Below are 25,912 nucleotides of genomic sequence, written 5' to 3'. Positions count from 1 at the left end.
TCCATTTTCTTTCTCATCCACCCCCTCTTGGTCTTTGGCGATCTTTGCACCTTCCTACTTTTCCCAAAAGTTCTTTCCTCTTCATTGACTTATACTATTTCCTCGCCCTTCCCGTCCTGCCGCTTCCCTCTTCCTCTTCCACAGGTCGACCACCGACCCCATACTGTGACTCCTGTCCCTGACTAGTAAGTCTACTTTACTGGGCCCAAGAATGCGTAACAATCGATCCGTTATCGATTTCGGGGATTGCGCAACTTGGCACGCACCTGTCGTCGCTTCGCGGCGCAGAACTTGAAGCTAGATCGCGATGTCGTCTTCCTCACAGCTCTATGGTGTCCCGGGGTTGGGCGCGGTGGCGCTCCCTCGTCGCTGGACGGTCCCTCGCGGCTGCCTTGATCCGGTGTAGGCGAGGCGAGCGGGGGAAGCTGCGGTGCGCCGGCCGCCAGCGGGAATCGCATCCGCCTTGGGTTCCCGCGCTGCAGGGATCTGTGTTGGCTCCTCCTCCGCAGCGTCGACATCCTTCCCGCAAGATCGTCACTGTTTCGCCTCACCGAAATATCGTCGACGCCGGAGTTGGCCGCTGGTCGGTGACCGGTGTACTCCAAAAAAAAAAAAATTAAAAAATAAAATAATTTTGCAATATCTCGATCATGATTCGCTACTGCGTCCCTGTCGAAGCTTGAATGCGTGACTCCAGTTCTGGCGGTCTTCTACAATTACTTTGCGACCCGATCCCTGAAACCCCTAACCATGGGTTCCGCCCAAGGTTCAGGGAGCACTTTGTAGCGGGCTTACATAAAAGAAATGCCACGATACAATATATATATCAGTAAAAGAAACGAAACGATCTTATCTGATTGTGTTTGGAGAAAGTTGAAGATTGTCGACCACCTGACGTCCTCAGGAACAGAGAAAGGGTGACAGTAAAAGGCTGTGTATCAAGGAACCTGGAAAAGTGCTCACAAAAACTGACACTTGGGGTTAGTAAATTGTGAAAATCAATTGATCGCTCATTGACCCTGAAAAATAATTACGGCTCTATTCAAGCTGTCAAAGAAACCGAAGCCTATCCGTCTCAAAACTCGATAGAGAAGTTTCTGAAAAGAAACAAAATTCATGGAAAAACATAAGACTAAAACAAAATAATTAACTTCTAGTATTGAAATAAATCATTGTCAAATAATTCGCATTACCAGTAACATGTCCTCTAAAAGACATAATTCTATAAATGCTGGGGTGTTACCCAGAGATTTAATCTATAAAGACTTCACACTTCATCAGAAGAGGAAGTCGAGAATATGTTCAAGTCGAAATGGAAAGACTTATCTTGTGGGCTACTAAACGGAAATACGAAAACAGGAAATCCAGGTTTTCTCTGCCCGACTTGCTTTATTTTGAAGTAAGTTTAAGAAAGTAAATATAAGAAGCCAATTTCCATTTCATAAAAACTATTCTTTCTGTCGTTGACAGTTCAAGACCTGAGTTGCTTCCGCAAAAAGTGACCTTACATCTGACCTTCTACGAAAAAAAACCATTCTGTCGAGAATGTAAAGATAGTCTTTTTTGCATCGTGAAAGGGACCATCGGATGTGATGAATGTGACTCTGTCAAAGCGGAACTAGAAAAAATAATTAAAACGGCTTTTTATTTCCCAATAATTTAATGATTAAATCAATGAAACATTCAATTCAATAAATTGTCGAATCTTTTAAAAATAATTCCTTCAACATTAAATTAAAAGGCACAAAAGTTAACCTTGTCCGAGTGACATTGCGAAACAGAAATCAGAACAGACTTGGTCAGCTATGGATTCAACATCGATAACCAAGAAGGTAGCCGATAAGGAAGAAAAGGTTTGTTTTATCAATCAATCTTCATGAACTTCATGAATAGCCTTGAGTAACTCTAAGGAAATCCTCGATTCTTCCTCACGAGAATGGGAATAGACCTGGACGAAAGAAATTTCTGGGGAAACTCGCTGATAAACAATTAATTCTACTCTGAACTCAGACGAGCGAATGAGAAAAGAGAAATTTCTCATCAATAAATGAGATTCGAAGTCGCGGAAATTTCCTAACTCTTAGCGAAGTTCAGGTTCTAACCAAATGCGTCGAAAGAAACCTCCACAGAGATAACCTCGAAGGATGTTCCAGGCCTTGGCGAGTCTATCTCGGGTTGGTCGTTTTTTCCAAAAAGAGCTAGACGATCTAAATGAACTGCTTTCGCTTTGGAATAAGGGATTTTCTGAATTTGGTAAATAACATCATTGATTCGGTTAACCACGAAGTAAGGGCCTTCGCAAGTTTTTCGTAGTTTCGGACATCGTCGTTTCTATCTTCGAAGTTGAAAGAGCCAGGCAGAATTTCCGGGACAGCCAGACAGAAAACAAGTTCTGCTTTTCGCTGCTCCTGTTGATCCTGTAGCAGCTGGAAAAGTTATTGCTGTTGTCGCTTAGCGGCCTGTTGTTGTCGCTGGAGGAGTAGGAGCATCACGCCTATATGCATATATTGTAACGGACAGTTGGTCGAGGTCACTTCCGACAACAGCTATGGCCGTACATACAACAGATCACAACAATAACAGACGGTGACCGACGCCTCGCTGACACATACTGACTCGACGATCCACCGGCAAGGTCATGGTTAAGGAAGAGACGACAAGGATGTAGCGGAATGGGCGATCATGACGAGTATAAATAGGAGAACCGCAGAGAGCATCGTCAGCAGTTGATCGGCACAGCGCCAAACTGACTCACAAGTTAGGGATAGACCTTATAATGTAGCAGTTGACCGGCACAGCGTCGGAATTTCTCACCCAATTTTGGTAACGAGGTGTTCCTCGTCTGGAGGGAATATCGAATTCAGCTTCAGTAAATTGTAATAGCGAACTTCAAGCAGAGCGCTTAGTTCCGACTTTAAAACATATGATATAGGCAGAATCCACGATATCACGGGATGTCTAGAGCGATAGGAATTACTTCATGGAGCATAGAATAGAAATTTGAACCATGAAAATAACAAGGAGCAAAACCTATAAATTCTTTCAGTATTATTTTATGTTGATATTTTTTGTTTGTCAATTTTCACGGTCGCTTTTAGAATTTAAGTAATCCAAGCGCAGAGCGCGACACTATATCTAATTTGTTGATTCAAATCTTGTTTACCTGAATTAAAACTTGTTTGGGATGACTTGCAAAATTTGTACAACGTGTCTGTTTCTCTGTCCTACACGGTTTTATTATTAAGAATTTCAACTTGCATAAAAAACCGATAGCCAAGGTTGTCCCTGGTCTGCAGGATCGGCGTTGAGTTTGGTTCATCAACCCAATAGTAGAAGTAGGAAGTCGACTCTGTTTACTCCGAGTTTGCAGTCCGAAGGGAGCACCGGGAAACCCGTTTCTCCGAATAGATGACATACACCTCGCTCTCTTGTCTCCGACCGGCAGCAACAGCGACACAGCTCTTGTCTTACGTGAAGGAGCATAAGAAGGTTGTGTTTGTTCATGAACCAAGGCGGCTTTGGAATCACCTAAGTCCGTATAATTAATTGATTCAGGGTGTTTTTGGGCCGGAAAGACCGATCCTTCTTTTTGCCCATCACAGGAGGCCCTTTATATTGTAACGGTTTAAGACGTTGCAAAATAAATATGGATTCGCGAGCTCATTCAGTGAGTCAATTAAAGGCGCAATTAAAATGTTATCGGAAAGCTTTAATAGCAGAGAACGTGTTTCTAGTTTAAAGTCTGAAACAAGACTGTTTTTACAATAATGTTGGTTGACGCAGCAACCTTATTCTTTTTAAAGACATAAGAGTATTATAAACTTCTTTTATCTATGATGACTACTAGATCATTAAAAAGGGCGTAAGGCGGGTGATTTCACCGTTTGTAACAATATTATTCATATTTACCTTAATTTTAAGGGTTAAGACAAAAGAACTACACAATCACGGGGTTTCCTCATAGGTACAAGCTTCAAGCAAACCGCACACGTTACAATATATATGTATACATCGTTCTATATTATATAAAGATATCGCTGCTGCCGCTGCCGTGTCAAGATTCCCGAACCCCCCCGAACTTAACCGAAGCCACACGAACTTGCCCGAATCCACCCGGAAATACCCGAACCTAACCTACACACACACAGACGCACACAACCCCGAACCCACCTGAACGTAACCGAAGTCATACGAACCTACCCGAATCTATCCGGAAATACCCGAACGTAACCTTACCCAACCATATATGAAAATGAGGCGAAGCCCCCCTAGTATATATAGGCCATTCCACCAATTATTGACTGAAGTTGTGCCGGGGGGTCTGAACTCTACATAATAAAAAATTTTATTGAAAAGTACATAACAAAGAGAGCCTTCATGATTTTTTTCAATTTTGTTCGTCGAACCCTTTCGAAGATAGAGTAGATCGAAAATAGCAAGATTTGCAATTGTTGACTTTAGATATTAAAAATATCAATCTCTTGTAAAATTTCTCAAACTATATTAAAATAATGATTTTTGTGTAAAAAAATCTCAGCTTTCTGAAAAAAATATTTTCAATTTCCTCCAGTGTCGGGAAAACCCTGAAAATGAGGTCAAAAAGTAAAAAACGCTTTTTATACTAATGTAACATTTTTTATATTTTTTAAAATATTTTTTTCGAAAAGTTTAGACTTTTTTATACGGAAAATCTATTTTTTTATTTTGGGAATATCTAAAAATAAACCATAGCAAAATAAAGTTAAAAATTTTGTGATGAATTGCCGATCTGTATTATGCTGCCATCACGGTCGTCGCACGATAACTGTCGAATCAAGTTTGAAAATGTCTGTAAAAAGCATTATATTCAGCGATTATATAGGAAATATATATGTTCAAAGTGTGAAGTGGGTAAGAAATAAAAATTATCACGCAAAAGAGTTATGACAACGGTCAAATCTTGGTTTATGGATAAATCGTGGTTTGTTGAATAGATTGAAACACTTTTTGATAGGTATTTTTCGAATTTTCAGCATGACGAACAATGTAATTCATCTTTAATGAGTTCAAATTAGTGCTAATGCGGAATAAATTTTGTCGCTTCTCTGAGATCTGCAAACTTCATTCAATAGTTCGTGTGACGACCGTGACAGCAGCACAATACAGATCGGCAATTTATCGCAGAACTTTCAACTTTATTTTGCTATGGTTTATTTTTAAATATTCCCAAAATCAAAAAATACATTTTCTGTGTAAAAAAGTCTGAACTTTTCGAAAAAAATATTTGAAAAAATATGAAAAATGATACATTAGTAGAAAAAGCGTTTTTTACTTTTTGACCTCATTTTTCAGAGTTTTTCCGATACTGGAGGGAATTGAAAATATTTTTTTCAGAAAGCTGGGATTTTTTTACACAATAACCATTATTCAATATAATTTTAGAAATTTTACAAGGGATTGATATTTTTAATATCTAAAGTCAACGATTGCAAATCTTGCAATTTTCGATCTACTGTATCTTCGAAAGGGTTCGACGAAAAAATTTGAAAAAAATCATGAAAGCTCTCTTTGTTATGTACTTGTCAATAATATTTTTTGTTATGTAGAGTTCAGACCCCCCAGCACAACTTTAGTCAATATTTGGTGGAATGACTCATATATATCTCTCTATATTGTAAAGATATCTTGCCGCTGCCGTGTCAGGAATCCAGCGTATATACCCTCAGATCTTGACGGATTTATCCTCGCACCCACATGTATACCCTCAGATCTTGACGGATTTATCCTCGCACCCACATGTATACCCTCAGATCTTGACAGATTTAGCCTCGAACCCACGTATATGTTGAATTTGCTCAGTGCTGTAGGAGGATTGAATATTCGGGAATAATAATAACGCACACGTATTTATCAGTGGAAAATATAGTAATGTAATATTCGTTTATTCTTTGACTGCTCTGAACAACGTTCTTGTCAAGACTAACGAGTAGACGGGAGATCACACATATCTCGGTTACTCTCACGCTTCTATTCGTGACATTAGTTCGCACATATGTCGCCCTATCATGTGTGCGCTCGCGTAAGAGCGCACTTCTTTAAAAAAGTTTGACAACCTTTATTCAACAGTATATGCCCTCAGATCTTGACAGATTCAACTTCGACCCCACGTATATATGCCCTCATACCTATACAGATTTTCCGCACTCTCCCTCCCGCCCGTCCCCATTTTAGCCATTCCACCCCCCCCTCCCCCTCTATTCAACCCATCACCCTTTGATCTGCGAGCTACAATTTTCGACCTTCGATTTTCGACCATTGATTTTCGATCTTCGACCTTCGACCCTCGATTTTCGACCTTGGATTTTCGATCTTTGACTCTTAACTTACGATTTTCGACATTCGATTTTCGACCTTTGATCTTCGACCTTTGATCGACCTTCGACCTTTACAACGTTTATGCCTATATTGCTATGAAGGTTTAACCTTTTATCCCACGTATATACCATTATACCTGTGAAGACTTGACCCTTCACCCTACGTATATGCCCTTATAGCTATGAATATTCAACCCTTCCCCTTACGTATATATCTGTGAAGATTTAACCCTTTACCCTACATATAGTTTTCGGTCAAACGAATAGTCAGAGGTGCCCAGGCACGAACGGTCGCTCGCGCGTGTATACAAACACATGCGTCGCGCGGCCATAGACTTTTGAGATAAACTGAGCGCTCTTAGGAGCCGCTTGAAGATTCTCTCTGTTTTGTCTTTGCATGTGCTTAGACGAGCATGCAGGTGGAGGGAATAGCGCGGGCCAGGCCGCGTCAGTCAAGTAGTCAGGCGACCCGGGATCAGTCGTTCATTCTTTTTGGTTTTCTTTGCTCTGTGCGTTTCCGGAGAGATGGATAAATCTAAGGGGTCGCACTGCAATTCGATCGGTACTCGGATCTTGTGGTGTCTTGTATCTTCAAATCCTTCTTGATTGTTGCATGCTTGGGAGCCGGAATAACCTCGTAAGCACACTAACACAAGCGCGGTACGTCCCGCCAGGCACACCGGCGCAGCCCGGTTGTACCAATGAGCAAGCGCAATGCTTGACGCAAGTAATCTACCGATTGCTTGTACATACTTGGATTCACACAAGGTAATCCTTTCAGTACACCGAATCAAGCGGGTATACCTGAGCACAAGCGCAATGCTTATACGAAGTCGCCAGCGACTTCATTTACCACGATTATGCTACACGAAACAGTCAAGACGCCGAGCGCAACTATATATAAATATAGAAATTCAATTCGGATGTTTCAAACGAAACCAGCAACCAATACAACTATACATATATATTATACATATATATATATATATATAAGTGATAAAATTCAATATTACCGCCTGAAATCACAAGAGAGTGAAAATGTTGCTTAGTTGTTTGAAAATAGCGATGATCTTTGTTCGTGTGATAAATTGAATAGGCAGATAACAGTGAATATTAGAGATGTAATTATTTTTGCCGTATCACCTGTTGGTAGAAAAAAATTTCATTTGTATTTCTACTGTACGAAATAATAAAAGTGATCTAATAAAGTGTTTCCACTAACCTGCTGCGTTTCTTCCAAGCACCCAACACTCAAACAGATTTTTCATTTCAGTCGAATAAAGCCAATTTTCAAAGAGCATTAGCATGAAGTTTCGACCGTTCTTTGAAGAATCAACTTTCTGACTCAATGACAAATGTTTTCCGAGTCACTATCTCGATTGTTTGTGATTCTAACCCCAAAAATTCGTATGAAATACATCGCCGCTAGAAACAGAGTTTGACAGCTGAAACTCGGAGTAGTCAGCCTACCCGAGCAGCCGATAAAATTCGCGCATGCGCATTGGCTGTATAGTTTCTAGAGATTGTCCCGTTATATATAACCTATGTATAATATACATATAGCCTATACGCCGGCCGAGCATATCGGCCGCTTAGGGCACTACGGCTACTCGCGGCTGCAGGGTTCGGAGTCTAACGGCGAGATGGCGGCAGCGGGACGGTTTTCAGGCATCAGTAAACGGATTACCGGCCCGACTGCCAATCACCTCGTCGCACATGCTACCGCTCTCTGCCACTTGCTATCTTACCTAATTGCCGCTTCCTTATCTCTACTTTATTCCCCTTCCCGCTTACGAGATGCCGTTGCCTTTTTTCCTGTTATCTTGCTCTCTTTCCCTCACCTAGTTTCCGTTGTCTTCAATACTTCTGAATTTAGTTTCACCACTTTTTACTCCTTTCTACTGCTGTATATGAGTTACTGATTCTTGAAAAAAACATTGCCATGAGCGTAATAAATTCTATCTATCTGTCTCTTTTTGCCCGAGATCCACGAGAGAGTTGGACGGCGGGGGCAGACGTTTCTAATGTTCCATTGCGTAGGTAGTAGCAGTGTTGTACCCCAACAATCTATCATAGATTCAAAATCCAGAAATCTGGGTGTTAGTTGGACTCTTTTTTCATTGTAATTGGCCTCCGCAACTAATTATTTTGATTCAACGAATTATCGCTCAGTCCTAGTTTGTACTAATAGTCCAGGAGCTAGCGACACTTTTGTCGGGCTGATTTCTAGTAGCTGGAAAAATGACAGAAAATAGCCCTGTCAGTGTACAATATGAAATCGCATGCCTGCCAGCTCGGATCGGTTGCGTTTGTTTATAAAAAAATTTTAAGATGCATTTGTAAAACGGTTTCTGGGCTCATCGTGATCTGGATGAAATTTCATACACAGGTGCTAAAAACATTACTGAAAATGAATTCGAGTGCCTGCCACTCGAAATCGGTTGTAAAATACCGCCTATCAATCAAAAACCGGCAAAAAAAAGTGCATCACCCGCCCATGTTACGAAACTATAATTACAATTAGGTCACGATCTGTGCAAGTCGCTACCTAGATGCCATGCCATGACCGGATGCGATTTCAATCTATCTTTTTTCAGAAAGGGGAAAAAATACCTCTGAAGATTTTGCAGAATTCAACAGAATACCAGATAGCTTTTGCAAAGCTGGAGGATTGCCATGGAGACAGAGCCGACACTACTTTCAAAAAAATCGAAGAGTTCATATGTGAAATATATAGCGTTAGAGAGGTGCGTAATGTTAACGCGGCACGTTAGTCAATTTTTTTGAAAATTTTTAATGTCAAAAATGTTCGTGAGAATTTCATGAAAAAGGCAACCACTTTCGATGCGTCTACCATTCCTCCGCGTGCATCAGAACTCAGACAGCAAGTTTTGCGAGCTAGGTATATAGCAAATATTTTTAATAGTTGGGTTCTTGAAAAAACCAACGGCTCTTTGCCCGACTAATTGCGGATGGCTCGAAAAAAATGGTAAACACACGTTCCTTTGGTTCGAGGGAGAATAAATCCCGCGATTCGTGGAGGACATAATTATACAGTTAGAGAATGTTACCATAGATAATACCGAAATCATTGAAAATAACGAGAGTGACAGCGACACTAGCGAGGATCTATCGGACAATGATTCCGCAAGCGATTAAATGTATTACTTTTTTTGATACAAATAAAAACGTCTACTGCATAATAATGTAGAAACAGTTTGATAAAAAATGAAATACAAATAAAATTATGAATTAAAAACCTATACTAGATTATGATATATAATAGTTTCATTTATTTATGCAAATATCCATTTTTTATTGTAATGTATTATAGAATTAAAATGACAACAAGATAATTTAACAATAGTAAGCAAGTCATCAGGGTCTTGCGATGAACACTGCTTTGGGAAACTGGCAGGCGGTATAAAACAACATATTGGTAAAGGCAGGCATCTGCAATCGAGTTTGGAAGCATTTCTTCTACCTTATATTAAATTTTGCTGCGGATCGGAATGAGCACGCTCTAATTGCCTAAGGTGCAGAGCGCGAGAGCGCGCGATTTTCATGAGGCTGGCAGGCACATATGGCAACGCCTTTGAGGAGGCATGCACTCGCCAATGAATTTCTAACACTTTAAACTATATTCTAAATTTTTTTTGTGCGGTTTGCGATGAGGCGGGTGATGCACTTTTTTTTTTTGCCGGTTTTTGATTGACAGGCGGTATTTTACAATCGATTTCGAGTAGCAGGCACTCGAATTCATTTTTAGTAATGTTTTTAGCACCTTCGTGTGAAATTTCATTCAGATCGCGATGAGCCCAGAAACCATTTTAAAAATGCATCTTAAAATTTTTTTATAAACAAACACAACCGATCCGAGCTGGAAGGCACGCGATTACATATTGTACACCGACAGGGCTATTTTCTGTAATTTTTCCAGCCATTATGAAATCAGCCCGACAAAAGTGTCGCTAGCTCTCGACCTATAATGCTGTCGCTTCAAAATTGAGTAACATCATCTTTCTGTGACCATACGTATTTACTTCGTAATAATGTTAAAACATTTCTGAGATAAGACTAGTCTAGTGAGTTTGTCTTTTGTGAGAAACAGTAGAAATAAAATAATCTTTTCGCTTATCCATGTGTCGTTAATATATTCATATCAATTGAAATAGCGTTGAATTTAAACCAGCGCAGCGGATGAAACACACATTGATTATAATTATAAAAAAAAAAAATGGGTCCGTGTACTTATGTACGCGCGTGAGAAGTTATACTTCTTTGGCATCATTAAAAAATACACAACATGTCAAAATTTTCTGTCACACAATGATAAAGAAAAGAAGTATGTAATAAAAAACAATAAAACAAATAACGGATGTCTTACATTATATTTAAATAATCTATTAAATTTTTGTCACGAACTTTTTATTAAATGTTCTATTAAATTTATTTCTTTATTTTGTAAATATTAAAAAACCAATAATAAATATTCAACATTGATAATTTAATAATATTTAGTATTAATTATATTAAATAATGATATTTTAATTTATATCAATAAATAATACATACGGATAACTAACCTCAATTATATTGGAGCACTTGAAAAAGTATTTTAGCACAATTTTTTCACTAATATTCACAAATAGTAAATAATATTAATCCAAATATTCAATTTAAATCACTACTGAATATATTTTATTGCCACATATATAATTCGCACTTGTATGAAAATAAAACACGTGTTGTGACTGTAAAAACTAAAACCATGTGGATAAATATTTAGCTTTTTTTCGAGACTTAATGAATTCGGTTGAGTGGGCAACTTCATCCTGTTAATTTTGTGTTACAGTTTTGTGTTACAGTGATGCGCGCGCATCCTGAAATTTCACTCTCATTAGTTTTTCATAACGCGCCTAAAGAAGTATAACTTCAATAAGATCTTATTGTTGTATTTAAAATGACTATGCTACGAAAATATCACGATCAACCGATAACTTAACATTTTAACAGAAGCCTTCCATTTGTTATAAGTGGCTCAGTTGGCTCTAGCACTCACTATGTTTCAACACTGCATCTCGAAGTGACTAATTCTTTTCTACAGTATCAATTCTTAATTAATATAATTCTTTAGTACTCTTGAGTTTACAGGAACAATCCTCCTGTCATACTATTCTTAACATAACACCGAACTTTTGAAAACGTATACGAAACCAAGGTTCAGTCATAATAGCAGCTACCTATTTTCATTTAACGGTTAATAAGTTTTTCATGACATTTTGCTCGAACAAAATGATAACACACTCCAATGCGTCTTGGAATAATTGTAAAATTCTGGATTATTAGCTAATTCAATTGCACTTGCAGTATCAACTAAGATGGTGGAATATCATCTATGTTCGTAATTTCAGCCAGTAGAAGATTCATGGGGAGACGTTGTTTTGCTCTGTCGCTTGTAGCTATATTTTCTACTATACATTCCGCTCATCGAAATTACAATATAGGACTACCTCGTTATAAGAGAGTCGGGAGAATAGTATTCCAAGAAATTCATCGCTGGAGCGTTCCCCCGTTACTGCCTGCACGGCGTGCAAATCGCACGTGTGTAAATGTGTCAATGATCATCACCACTTTGATTTCACTGACCGTAGTGGCTCAAGTGCTAGCACGTGGGACTACGGAGCGGGAGAATTCGAGCTCAAATCTGTGGCCTGTCAATGAAGTTGAACGGTATCTCGAGAAAATGTAAGACCGGTCTCTTCATTCATGCGCCGACTTCTTGGTTGGTGATTTGGGCTGGTGTTCGGCTACACCTGGATAAGGTTTTCGGCAGTTTCCCTTGTCTCTCGTAGGAATGTGGGTGATTCTACTGCGACTGCCCTCCCCGCGCTTATTCTTCCTTTTTCCCTTAGTCTTGCAACTTTACAAACTTAATTGTAATAAATAAAGTCTTAATTTTTCTCGTTATAAAAAAAATTAAAGTTGTGTATGTACGAATTCGGCGTTTAAACATACGATTCAACAAAATTGATCCTTCACTTATAAGGAGGAGTTCGCTCCAAAGTTGGGAGATCTCACATACACAGCTAGAGTAGAGGAAGCTATAAAACTCGCTCAAGCGGAGCGTAAGGGAAATTCTTTTATATCGAGGATTCTTATACCAGGGTAGTACTGTAATTCATTATATTTTACTGAGCCATAAAAATTACTCCTCCAGAATGCTAACAGGCAACATCCCGTTTCATGTTGGAATCTCTTGCATAATCTGTATCTGTGAAAGTCACAAGTTGCTTTCCTTTACCATTAACCTTATACCGTGGACGCTAGATGCTATGGCCCTGCCGCAGGGCGCGAGGAGAGGAAACTTCTCCAAAGTGGCTAGTTGTTAATCGTTCCCACTGCTGACGTCGAAAGCGAGAGTCATGCGCGGTGCGGGGAGACAGTGTAGTGCAGTGGGAGATGGACACGCTGATGTGGGGAATGCCGCATTTATGTGTGCGACGGTGCTTGCGGAGGGGTACTCGCTCGCATATCCTTATACTGAATGGCCATTTATCTACCGCGTACTGTATAATAAAACATCATCAAAAGTTCCTTTGGTGTATTTACAAATTGTCTCCACTGTAAACCTATAATAGTTTAGGTGCTTTAAATGCTCAGCAGCTGCACTTACAGCATAATCAAATTAGGATGAGTTGATGTTACTCTATGCATGAAACTTCCCACAGTTTTTCTGTAAGGAATATCATGACTAACTAGCGAATGTTAATTTCCTTTGTATCCTGACATCTTCCGTTAAGAGTTGTGACTGCATTTGGCAGTAACATTCCAAACTTATCTAAGACTGTCTTGGCAGAGGTACTTTAATTTATAAAAATAGAACCATTATCCAAACGAGTTAATCGAACTCCGAAACAAAAATGTAACTTTCCAATTTTCATTTAAATCGCGCTTATAAGATTTGTAATAAAACAAATTCTCTACCTTGTACTCTACTATGTAGATTAAGTCTACGAGTTTTCCCCCATCATCTTTTCTTATAAATGCAAAACAAACTGTAGTACTACAAACTAGCACTTCATAAAATCAAAAAATCGTTTATTCCACAGATGTGGAGTTTGTTTCATCTCATAAAGGCTTCTATCAAATCTGCATACTTGTTCTTTTCATTTATTAAAACCATCAGATTGTCTCATATAAGATTCATCTTGAAGTTTTCGGTACAAGAAAGCCCTTTTGACGTCAAATTCGGGGAGATGAAGATTTTCAGACTCTGCGACGCTTAGAATTATTTTTATGACGTCAAGTCCTGCAACTGGATTGAATGTTTTTTTATAGTTGATTCCGTATCTCTGGGAAGAGTGAACGGAGAGCTCGGAGCAAAAAAAAAAAAACTTATGAAATGCCAAGGGCTATTTTTTTTTCATATTTTATCATAGTAGCGGTGTGTATCAACATGTTATATAAGGTCAAGCCATTATTAAGAGAGGTGTAATAGTTGCGCCTTGAAACGTGTCTTTAATACTGGGATCGTAAAATCAGTTGAGGGTTGAATCTTGATATGCAGGTTACGTATTAAATGTAATGAAGAATTATGTTAGCCAGTCAGATTTATGATAGGACGGGGATGGTTAGGCTCTAAATGTGTATGAAAAATAACCTGAAGCTGCGCTGTAGCAGTAGTGAAAACCAAATGGTAGGCAGAGTTAAAGATGTTTAGAAAAGCAGATGCTCTTGCTTATTCAAGTGGCTAGAAGTTAGAGTCCAAGAGCTGGGAACTAAAAAAAGCATGTAAAATAACAAAGGCTAGTTTTTTGATATTTGATTATAGTACTGGTGTACATGAACATGCTGTGTTCATTCAGGTCATTATGAGGTCGGGTGTAATAGGTGCGCTTTACGACGTGTCGTTAATACCAGAGTATTAGAATAAGTTGATGAAGTAATAAGTAGATGAAAAGGTAAAAACGGCATGATTTATAATAACGATCTCTTTATACTGGCATCGTTCGGGCGAAACCTTATTGTTTTCGTTACCTCTCAGTCTTCTATACAAGTGATATAGTGTCGTATACAACATTGTAAGAGTAATTTCTGGTTGATATAAGTAGTTAGAAATGGTATTTGATGTTCGATCGCAATAGCAGTAGACACTTGATTGGCGAAAATTAGTGGGTAGCAGACACCAAATAAGACTGCGTGGAAATGTATGGACGTGTTTTACTTATGCGTGATACAGTAAGGTTGCAACAATCATCATCATTTAGAGGAAGTCTTTGTAATGCTATTTACGAATAGGAACATGAAAATTTGCAACTGACTAAGAGACGGCAAGGTAGTCGGATTTTATTGATCTTTGATTTTTATGGTACGTGTAGTTAGGATCGTGAATAAGAATTTCTCGAACTAATTCGACGCAATATTCATGGATTTCCGAAATAATCAAAGTAGTAGAGTTACAGGAGTTCTGGTCCACAAAATGGCGGCGTACCGGCAAAGTATCCCCGATTCCTACCTTATTCGCAGTCGGTATGTTACCACCGCGATGGTAAGCCTTACCCCCAATATTGTTACCGGCTAAAGCGTCAACATAGATGGCACCACCAGTATTTTTGCTCGATCTTACCGAAAGACGATGTAAAAATGAAATTTTTTGCTTAGACAGATAAAAAATCAAAATGGCTGCTTATCTGACTAAGCAAAAAATTTAATTCTTAACACTCTGTCAGTAAAATCGAGCAAAAATACTGGTGGTGATATCTATGTTAACGCTTCAGCTGGTATCAATATTGGGGGTGAGGCTTAACATCGCGGTGGTAACATACCGACTGTCGGTAAGGTAGGTATAGGGGCTGCTCTGCCGGTACGCCGCCATTTTGTGGACCAGAACTTTTATATCTATACTACAAGCCGACTTCGGAGATTACTAGACCGGTTAAATTGACCAGATGCAACATACATTTTAACGGAGCTTGCAGCCCAGGCAATATTTGGCCTAAGGATCCTGAACTCCAGGTTCAAATGTATACGCCATATACACAATCTCGCTAAAAATTTGAGCAAATACTTGACGAACATTCTTAAATGAAATTATTATTATGTTTTTCGTTTGGTCATAAATTCGGGAATGAGATAAAGAATAGAAAAATATAAAGTGCGTTTCAAAGGAGTAAAAAAAATCTCGCGACGAACCAGCGATCTCGCTGTTACGAGACTCGAACGGTATGAACAGAGCTATGCGCTCCATTGGAACGTGTGTTGCGTCTGGTGGATTTACCTGGTCAAGTAAAACTTTAAAGTCGATTATCTCGGAAATTTGTTAATATTGCGCCGAATTACTCTGAGAAATTCTTATTCGCGGTCCTAACTACACGTTCCATAAAAATAATAAGTCAAAATAATCCAACTAATCTGCCGTCTCCTTGTGAAACCTCTGGTCATGGTTATGTGTACTAGCCTACAAATGGTGAATTTTGGAGAAGGTCCGTTTGGTGTGACTGATTTTATCACGCCTCTTCCAGCCGTTAAGAACGCTGGCATTTAAGGGTGTTATTTTGATATTTGAATAGTTGTACATTTTTGGGCATTTGGTTGATTTTAAAACGAAATAATACTACCATTTATATACCGATCTCGCATTGAATAACCGTTGGTAATTTCATTTCGTCACTGATCATCAAGTAAGATATCAAAATGCAAGAATATAGCACACAATTCCCTTTGCTTACGTAGCATCTCGCGTAGTCATCTATTTAATTACCAATTTGGCACAATGTGTACTTCTCCCATTACTGAAAAAGTGGGTTCGTTTATAATCCTGCTTCTTCAGTATCTCCTGCATACAAGCCTCAATGTGTAACGACAAAGCGATTAGCCTGGAGATGGATTGGAGACTAGGCGTGTGATAGTATATTATTATTGCTATCGATGAAGGTGAGAATTTGTGTATTATATTTGAAAAAACTAAAAAGTAAAAAATATTAATACACTAGTATATGTTATTGTACATTTTTTAGCATTATTTACCGTTCACCATTAAAGAACTCCTAAACAATACCAAATTATTTTCAGAATACTCTATGCACTGTGAGGTGGATTTTTCCCGCACCTCGGCCACTTGGAGAAAATGACCGAGAACTTACCGCGTACACAATAATTTGGCGGCCCACGATGTACCTTGGATCTAAAACAGTATCGCGAAATTCTGTTGGGCGCCTGGCGTGATTGACACGCCTCGAAATCATTAAATCGATATACCTCGACAATTAACTCGGTAGCTCAGTACCGCGGAGAGGGGTGGGGTAATTTTTGCAGAGAGAGAGACACTCGAAAACCACACGCTACTTAACAAAAGAAGTAAAATAAAATCTTATATTTCACATTAGCGGTGATACAAAAACAAAACAAAAAATAATCCAAAAGTCGCTCGTCGCGATTCTAAAAATAAACAGAAAATTACACGTAACCGACACTATTCTTTACTCGACTGAGTTCACGGCTCCCTAACTAAAATGTCACTCAGCAATTACAAAATCTCTCTGTGCTACTCTCAATTCACAAATTCGCAATTTTTCCTCAACAGCGATAATTTTTCGAAACCGAAACTAAAACTACTTTCTCAACAGTGCGCCGTCGGGCTACCGAACAGACGACGTCCTCAATCTCACCCGAGATCTCGCCTGACTCGGAGCATCGACGCTACCGCGAGCTGCCTCAAATCTAAACGTGACAACTTCACTTAACCCAAGCTTATTTCAACTAAACAGATCCTTAAACGCCAATATACTTCAGACGTAACCAAATACGAACTTCAATATACGAACTTCTCGTCTCAACCGCTGCTCAACGCAACGGCAATTTCGACTATACATCACCTGAAATCGGATAAACACTATCTTGAATAAACGGCAACTTAACTGAGCGCAAGCGCCACTAAATGTAACCTCAACTAAACACAATCATAAGGTAACACAACTCAATTAACATCATCTTAACTAAACGAAAAAGGAACTCAGGGCAAGCGCAACTAAACATAACCTCAACTACCAGGACAATCTCTTGAAACTATACATACAATGCGCATGCGCCAAATAATTCAATCTCATTGGTCGGTGAAATCGCCCCGCGGCGATGTTTTCGTCTGCTCAGCAGGGGGCCAACGTACACAAAATGAGACAAGACTCAAGAGCTGGAAATCTCTCGTGCATAAAACCGCGGATTGGGGTTATGTTGCTGTTTATTTTTACGTAGCGTGAATTGTCTAAGAATGCTATCGTTCAGCAATACCGTGGTCGATATCGGAAAATATTCAACCGACGCAAATACCAAATGATACAGAAATTAGATGTTATTTATTGAAAGAAAAAATCTGAAATTCAATGTGAAATGTCATTAATAAGTGGGAGTCTGGACAAACAGAGGTAGGTGAGTAAAAACAATGTTTATTGTGAACAGATTCTTTATTTACATAAAATTAAAAATGCGTCTCATTAACGATTTATGTTTTGTGCATTTTATTGGAAATTAGTTGTATCCCAAAATACAGAAAGATCCTGTCTGATAATAATAGCTTCTAATATTTTCAGGTACGAAATAATTCATTGTCAAAGCGGGACTAAATTTGTCAGATATGAAAGCATGTAGGTAAATTTCTAATTACTTGATCTTTGACTATTACAATATTTTAACATGGATTCAATGATAAAATTGTTTTTTTTCAGCAGGCTTGAAGTTTAGGCTTTGATTAACTCGAGGAAAATTATGCCTTACCCGATGGTCAAAACTTTTAGGTGGCACGGATCTTGGTTTCTCTAGCGGTGCAATCATTATAACCATCAAACCTGGTTGTTCCGTCAGACATCAGGTGCCAGAGTGAATTTCATCAGGCCATCGCCACCTTCTTAACATCAGTTGAGGCAAAATTGAAGAGCGGGATATACTACAGATGATAATGGCTGAATATCCCATCATTTTACTTTGATCGAGCCAATAGCGATAAGTTTCTTACTTAACCGTTGCCGCCAATTCGTTCTACCGAGGAATCATTCTGTGCACCATTGTAATTCAAGCATTATTATTGACCAGCGTTGTTTTTCAAACTTTATGCCATTTAATTTGGTATCTTATTTTGAAGCTTACTTTTACTCTCTTTGGCATTAAATTCAGATAAATAGTTTTTCAAGTCCTCAATTAGATTGTGGGGTTGAATTTTGCTAGGCAAACTGAATCAATCTAAATCTAGAATTGTTAAATAACTTCAGTTAAAAATGTCTTGAAACTTAATTTTAGTTGACGGTGTCATCTGGCTAGCTAGTTGCACGATAACTTAAAACCACATTCAATCCAATTCAATTTTACACTCTTCATAGGATCCTACGCTAAGACTGAAAGCTTGTGAATCTTCATTTAGCGCAATTATTTCTGCATTTCATATTAGCATTGTCTGGAACAAAAAAAATCTCATTTTGAGATTGGAAATGGAACCTGAAACGCAGAAGTTATTCAGTAGCACGAATTGAAAACCAAGAATTTTATTATGGTTCCTGCAACAAAGGGACTCTTTCCGAATATCCTTGTTACAAAGTGATGTTCGGAGGACTATGAACAAAATATTGTATCGGATTACATTATTTGGAAAAAAATCTTCATAAACTTCGTTAAAAATTGGGTATTCATTTATTTTGATGGAACAAGGGGCACAATCTTGAATCCGATAAGTCAATATCCTCGTAATAATGTTCTGACATTAATCTAAAACATGATTGTACTTGAAGGTAATTGTGACGTTAAGGCGCATTTTGAGAAAGTTGATTTTCAACTTGTGTCACAGGATGTGATCTACGTTCCTGAGTTCTACACTTCCGATTAGATTTTCTTTGTTTCGAACTGCACTGACATGAAATACAGAAATCATTTTAATAAATCCAATATTACTTGAATTTTCAATTTGAGTATTAGGTTCCCTTCATTTATTTAATTGAACATCATTAAAACATCATTAAAAATACGTGGACTATCGACTATTTGTGAATTTTGTTGAACTATTTTCGAGAAAAAAAAGATTCACAGTTCTGTTACAGATAGTGTGATATTTAAATTTCTTGAACACTCGGTTCAATGTCCCATTTTCAAAAGTGACAAAATTCAACATTACCGCCTGAAATCACAAGAGAGTGAGAAAGTCACTTAGTTGCTTGAAAGTGGCGATGATCTTTGTCACGTGTGATAAATTGAATAGGCAGATAACAGTAAATATTAGAGATGCAATTATTTTGGCCGTATCACCTGTTGATAGAAAAAAATTTCATTGTTATTTTTAATGTACAAAATAATAAAAGTGATCAAATAAAGTGTTCCCACCTACCTGCTGCGTTTCTTCCGAGCACCCAACATTTAAACAGATTTCTCATTTCAGTCGAATAAAGCCAATTTTCAGAGAGCATTAGCATCAACTTTCCGAGTCACTATCTCGACTGTTTGAGATTCTAACCTTAAAAATTCGTATGAACTACATCGCCGCTAGAAACAGAGCCTGACAGCTGAAACTCGGAGTGGCCAGCCTGCCCGTGCAGCCGATAAAACTCGCGCATGCGCATTGTATGTATAGTTTCAAGAGATTGTCCCGGTATACGCTATCACAACGCATCCGAAATCAAACCTTCTCAAAATCCTCGGAAACATTATTCGCTAATTCGAGCACTCTAATTCGGCACTCCGCGACCTACTCGAGAGGTGACCCTGAAAACCCGATAACGCGGCTCGATCCGGTACAGCGGAATTCGGCTGAACTTGGTTTCAAAAACCAGAGAGACTCAACTAAAACCCGTGACTTTACTCAACTCTCTCAAGGACTCGAACCTTACTTTACTTATCTTATTACGCATACTCAAGCTACGGTCATCAAGCAAAAGAATCGGTAAAAGAAAAAGCAAGCCTTCTCACAATTATGCTGGAAATTCAATCGCGGGGATAGAAGCAGCGCTTACTTGGAATGATGAAAAATTGAATTAACTACCAAAAAGTGCTAAAAAACGCCTAGAACGTCATTTTTCGAACAAAATTTCATATATTTTTTTGTACTGCACCGATTTCCAAATTTCTAACGGGATTTATAGTGGATACAACAGACTATCCAGAAAAAATTAGTATCTCTATGTACTGTTGAAAATACATATTTATTTCAGGATATGAAAATGGAAAAAATACGGAAATACGCAAAAAGTCAATAAAAACCTATAATAAAAAACTGTTTGTAAGGGGTTTTCGTATATTCTTAAGTTATTTTATTTAAAAAATAGTGGGTGGTGGTAATAATAAATTCAGGAAAGAATCGTATAACTCATTCGATTGCGGTAGCAGCAATGCACCGTTTGGTGTCCCTCGCAGACGGCCAAGTTGTAGCCTTGAGCCATTGTTCGCGTAAAAAATAGCGTATGTTTTAAAGCCGCCGATTTCATGCAAAAAATAAAAATAAAGAAGCGTGCATTTTTTACAGAGCGCCAGAGAAAATTGCTTTAGTATGTGAAGTATATGGCTTTAGATAACATATGTGACTCTTAATTGCGCAATGACAAGTTAAATATTTTGATTTGAGCAACAAAGTAAAATATACTTACATCCACAAATTGTCATAAATTGCAGCCACGATATCCAGCCGTTAGTCTCAATTTTTAGCCTAAAAGCGCAGTTTGAAAGACGGCTGGGATAGTCAACTACCCTGTACATGTTTTCTAGGGTTACATTATAAATTTTCAAAAAATTTTTTGTTCGAAATTTTTCGGAAATGAAAAGAGTTATTAAAGGAATTTAGAACCTTTTTTTTTGGTCTTGAATTATAGATTCGTTAAAGGAATATGAAGAAATCACAAACCAAATTCTTTTGAAATCTGTTTTATCTACAATGTTGAGTGTAAGTCAATAAATGCAGATATTAGTAAACGACCAGAAAAAATAATTTCTACACTTTTGTCATATGGTTTAAATGAATTCTAGTTACTTATATAAATTTTTATTAAATTGTGCATGATTCTCAAATCTTACGTCGTACAGGCTGCTACAAAAGAGACCTGCTATTGGCTTTATTTTACTGCCTTGTCAGATACTTAAACATCATTCTTTGGTTCAAGTTTAGTAATTTACAAGTTGGATAGCCACCGAGAATCTCCCCTCTATACATCTGTGTCTTAGAATTGTTAGTTATGGGTCAGATTCCACACGGCAAATAATGTTGCGTAATTGCGTAATACTATACGTACTTCTAACAGATCCTATGTAAGGTACACTTGTTGAGAAGGCGACTGTAATTTTTTTGCCGTGATAGCACTGGTATGCTTTCGATTATGAGATGGTGATACCCGTCATTTACTACCAATGTACAGCATGGGAAAACACGGTATATCAAAAGATTAATGCATATTAATTTTAAAAATACTGACACGGGGCAATATTTCGTGAGAAAATTTCGGATGAAATCGTTTTCGAAAGAGAAAAACAGAAAGTAAATGTGAATGATTGTTATTTAGCGTAAATACTTAGAAAGGCGCCTGACAAAGTTGCCCAATTCCTATTTTTTCTCGAGTTCCTCCTTTCTACTTAATGTCCCTCATGAAAGTGCGTGGTAGGCAAAAATTGCGAAGTCGGAAGTACTCAAGTCTTGCAGGTTAAAATTGCTCATCTGATGCGTCTTATAACTTATAACTGCACTTATAATGGTAACTGCTTGAAGGTAAACTTGAAGTAGCAACAAAAAGATTTTTAAATATTTCAATAATTTTGTATTGAAGTAAATACATCTTTTGAATGTCAGCTTCGATTGAATCAGCCTTGTCTTGATTAACATTTAACCCACTAGTACTTATGTTCCCCCATAATCTTGTCAGCATATTACACTTTTATGCTTCTAGTAGGCACTACTACAACTTCATTCCAATTCCGTAAAGAATTTTATTATTTTAGAAGCTTGACCTAGGCTGTTTATACATAGATAAAATTTCAAGAATTTTCCTGTCACGGCTGATCGTGAGTCAACTCGTTTCATTCCTTTTCCTTTTCCGCGATTGAATTATTTTTACGGAATATTATATTTATACAGACTCTATTTTAATATGAACGTTTTTAGTTTTAGTGAGGCTGAAGTTAATAACGTTAACGTAGGGAAATATTAGGGACAAATCATTGTTCCGCAATTTTAGACTAAATTTCAAGAAGTGGGTTTTTCAAAATAAGAGTACGTTTTGTTTATCGTGGTTTACTAAATTTCAGACATAGCTAAAGGTTCAAAGTAACGATTTTTTCTGAGTATGCATGATTATACTAACGTTACTCCATCCTCTTCATCCTCATTGTTTTAGGCTTTCCTGAAAAGTTTAGTTCACTTGATATAAGCACTATTGCGATGTGGCTCGACAGTGGATTTCATTACGAAACGCTTATAAGAGTCCCTATGTATAATGCAAATGTCTATCTTGATTGATGTGTATATTTTTTCCTTACAGCGTGGCACGTGGTAGCCGGCTGGTTTGTATATTTTTGTCGAGGTTATTTCCACAAAATTGATTTCTAACATAGAATTGAAGCTCGTCGTAGTTTTTACAAGGTTACAAAACTTTATGACATTTTTTTTTGTAATGAGGAACGGGGGGACAGATTTTGAATAAGTTACCCCTCCTCCTCCACTTTTTTAAAATTAATAAACTTGTAAGCTTATATTATTATAATAATTACAATGATGAATTTTGTATTCAGCCCTAAAGTGCTACCAACTTAATTTGCGGCCAAAAAATTTCAAACGCGAAATAGCCGTTTTTTGAACTTTACTCGAAATAGCTAGTTATGCAAGCCTAATTCGAGATAGCCGATTATTCTACGCAACCGTCGATATATCGTTCATTGATAAGTTCTATTTATTTGAACTCGTTATGTTGATTTGAAAACACCATTCTTTATCATGACTCTCACAAGAGCCCATGCATAACAGCTCAAGTTTGAGCTAGATGTATTCAAAAATTCTTTAGACAGATATCTTGAGCTTTTAAGTGACAATGTATTTTCAGTAACAGTAATATATCAACATTCTGTATTTCCCCCCAATTTCTACCTAGTTTGCTTTGGGCAACCAAGTTTTAGAACAGATAGAAGATCATTGTGTAATCACTTATTTTTTGATGTTATGACGCCAAGCATTTATGTATTTGTTATTGCATTTCAGCCTGCCCATGTGAAAGCTTGTTTTCTGGGCTCATCCCTGAGTATTCCAATCACAGACGGGAAGTTGGCATTAGGGACGTGGCAAGGCGTCTGGCTCTGCGAGCATCGTGATCACGCTGGTAGCCGTAAGTTGGTGATTACGTTAACCGGTTGCTTGAGAGACTCGGCACGAAGCCCCTTGAGCCCTGTTAGTCCAATCGCCTCTACTAGCAGCTAGGACCACTCTCACCGCCGACGAAGTAGCAATCTCCAGCTGCGCATCTCCACATCTAGCGATTCGAGCTAGCAGCCGCCTAACTTTAGCTGAACCCTAAGAGTACGACATGCTAAGAAAAAATGGATACCCAAGTAATGATGTAAAGCAGATTGTAATTAGGATTCCATGTTGTAAGGACAAATTGGGAGTGCACTATTAGTGTTTCCAAAACTATTACATTCAGGGCATTGAATATGTAGAAATTTGTGATATTGATATTGATTATTTGAATGATATAAATATACAATTGCGTTCTATTGTTAGCCTTAACCCACTTTGCTGAATTGTTAATTTGGATGATGGATAGTTTCCGATTGTTCGAATAGATACATCTGGTATATGTACGGAAAGTTCAATTACTCCATATAGATTTGTATCCAACATTCTTGCTTCGTACTCTTAGTTACAACACTCATCGGTTACGTTCTGGTATAATGTGTCCAATGTAAATATATATCGTGTAACGGGAATTCAGTTGCTCTCCACAGGCCAGCATTATTCTCGAAATTATGTTCTGTCGTATATACTTTTAATGTAATAGTCACATAAATTGGTAAGCTGATCAATCTGCTTTAATCTGCGCATGAACTTGAGATGAATCAAATATTTGTCATCAGCTCTTCTGGAGATGCTGATTTATTGAAAGCAATGGAGTCGGTAATACGACAAGCTGAGGGAAGAAAGAACCATTAGTATTGGTACCCTAAACTTTAAAAAGGGTGCTTTCGTTTTATACGGTATGAGCGGCAATTGCGTTGTAAATAGATTCTGTTAAAGCCGTAATAATTTAAAAATAACGAATTTCTAGGATGCTCGGGCTTGGATGAAAATCAGTAAATGTAAAATCGATGCTGTTCGTGTTTGGGGCGTTAAAAATTATGTACGCCAATTCTACTTAGAGGCTGATTTCGAAGGCCTTACTACACAAAAATCCTTGCTGGTGTAACACTCCAATATAAGTAGATTGTCTTTCTCAGCTGGTCGTAATTTTTCTGGGGACGATTACCTAAGAAAATTATGTTATTTACGCTAAAATAACCCACAGCTGTGATTAGTCGATTTGCCCAGATTTGATTTATTGCGTACGTAGTTTCATTTGAAAACATCGAGAGAACGTGTCCAGATATGTGTGTATGTGAACATTCGGAAAGGATATAAAAAACTCTCGAGATTGTGAATTTCCCAAATTGATCCACCAGAAACAATGTTACTGTAATCGACTTTATAAATAAATTGACAATTTCGCGTATTTTTTCAGGCTACAAGTTCTTTTCACATTTACTTTCTCTATTTATTAAGCACTAGTACTTTATTATGATGATTTAATATTCAGTAGGGCAATCAATTGACTTAAAAAAATGAATAACTAATGGAGTAATGCACAAGCGGTGTTAAAATTTGTTACGACACTACATTTATTACAACAAAGTCGATTGTTGTAGACAAAATTATCCTCTCAAACAATCAGTAGTAATAATTTGTCAGATTAGTTTGTAGTAATTGAAGAGGGAAACTCGTATGTAAACGAGTTTGATAAACGAATAAAGTTTCTACAGTTCAATTTAACTTGCTTCATGTGTGAACTAACGGAAATTCTTGGTTTGTTTGAATAAATCATTTGTACAAACCCTTTTTGGAAAGTTTGATTACCGATGGCTGTGAAATGTGTGTAAAGTGTCCTATTTCCTAACAGTGCGGTAAAGGAACGTTGGCGTATGTGCATAGTGAAAATTCTATAACTTAAACACTAGGGGTTTTTTTCGGGGTATGCGTACTTTCGAATAACTCAGTTTTACGCGCTGTGTCATTAAGAGTAAGTGACTCAACTCCAATTTTACGTGCTATCAGTGACCCCTTCGATGCTTCTCAGACAAAACTTTTCTATAGAGGTAATGAGAAAAATACTTGTGTGATTACAGCGTTGGCCTTGACTCATTGCATTTACATTAGTACTCGTGCGATTATAGCACCCCGAGTTGTGTGAATATAGCACTCGCCTTTGCGGCACTTTGCTGGTGTGAAGTTGGCGACATGAGCTGAAATAAATTTTATACTCATCGGAAATTGACCCACTTTCCGCACGTGTAATACAACA

General features: G+C 37.8%; 1 protein-coding gene across 2 annotated transcripts in view; it reads left to right on the top strand.

The window, feature by feature from the left end:
- The window catches only part of LOC124300731 (UPF0047 protein YjbQ), a 55,588-nt gene extending 30,522 nt beyond the window's left edge, over positions 1–25,066 (top strand). Inside the window, exon 3 of one of the 2 annotated variants that reach the window (XM_046755067.1) lies at positions 23,563–25,066. In XM_046755067.1, the coding sequence (XP_046611023.1) occupies positions 23,563–23,778 (216 nt within the window). In that variant the 3' untranslated portion in view covers positions 23,779–25,066. The remainder of the gene's footprint in view (positions 1–23,562) is intronic. The other variant, XM_046755068.1, reaches the window with a different exon arrangement.
- The last annotated feature ends 846 nt before the right edge of the window (positions 25,067–25,912 follow it).

Source organism: Neodiprion virginianus, chromosome 3 (assembly GCF_021901495.1).
Source record: "Neodiprion virginianus isolate iyNeoVirg1 chromosome 3, iyNeoVirg1.1, whole genome shotgun sequence".
NCBI classification, from domain to species: Eukaryota; Metazoa; Arthropoda; class Insecta; order Hymenoptera; family Diprionidae; genus Neodiprion; species Neodiprion virginianus.
The sequence above is the reverse complement of the archived record's forward strand: the minus strand, read 5'-3'. Positions and strand labels throughout refer to the sequence as shown.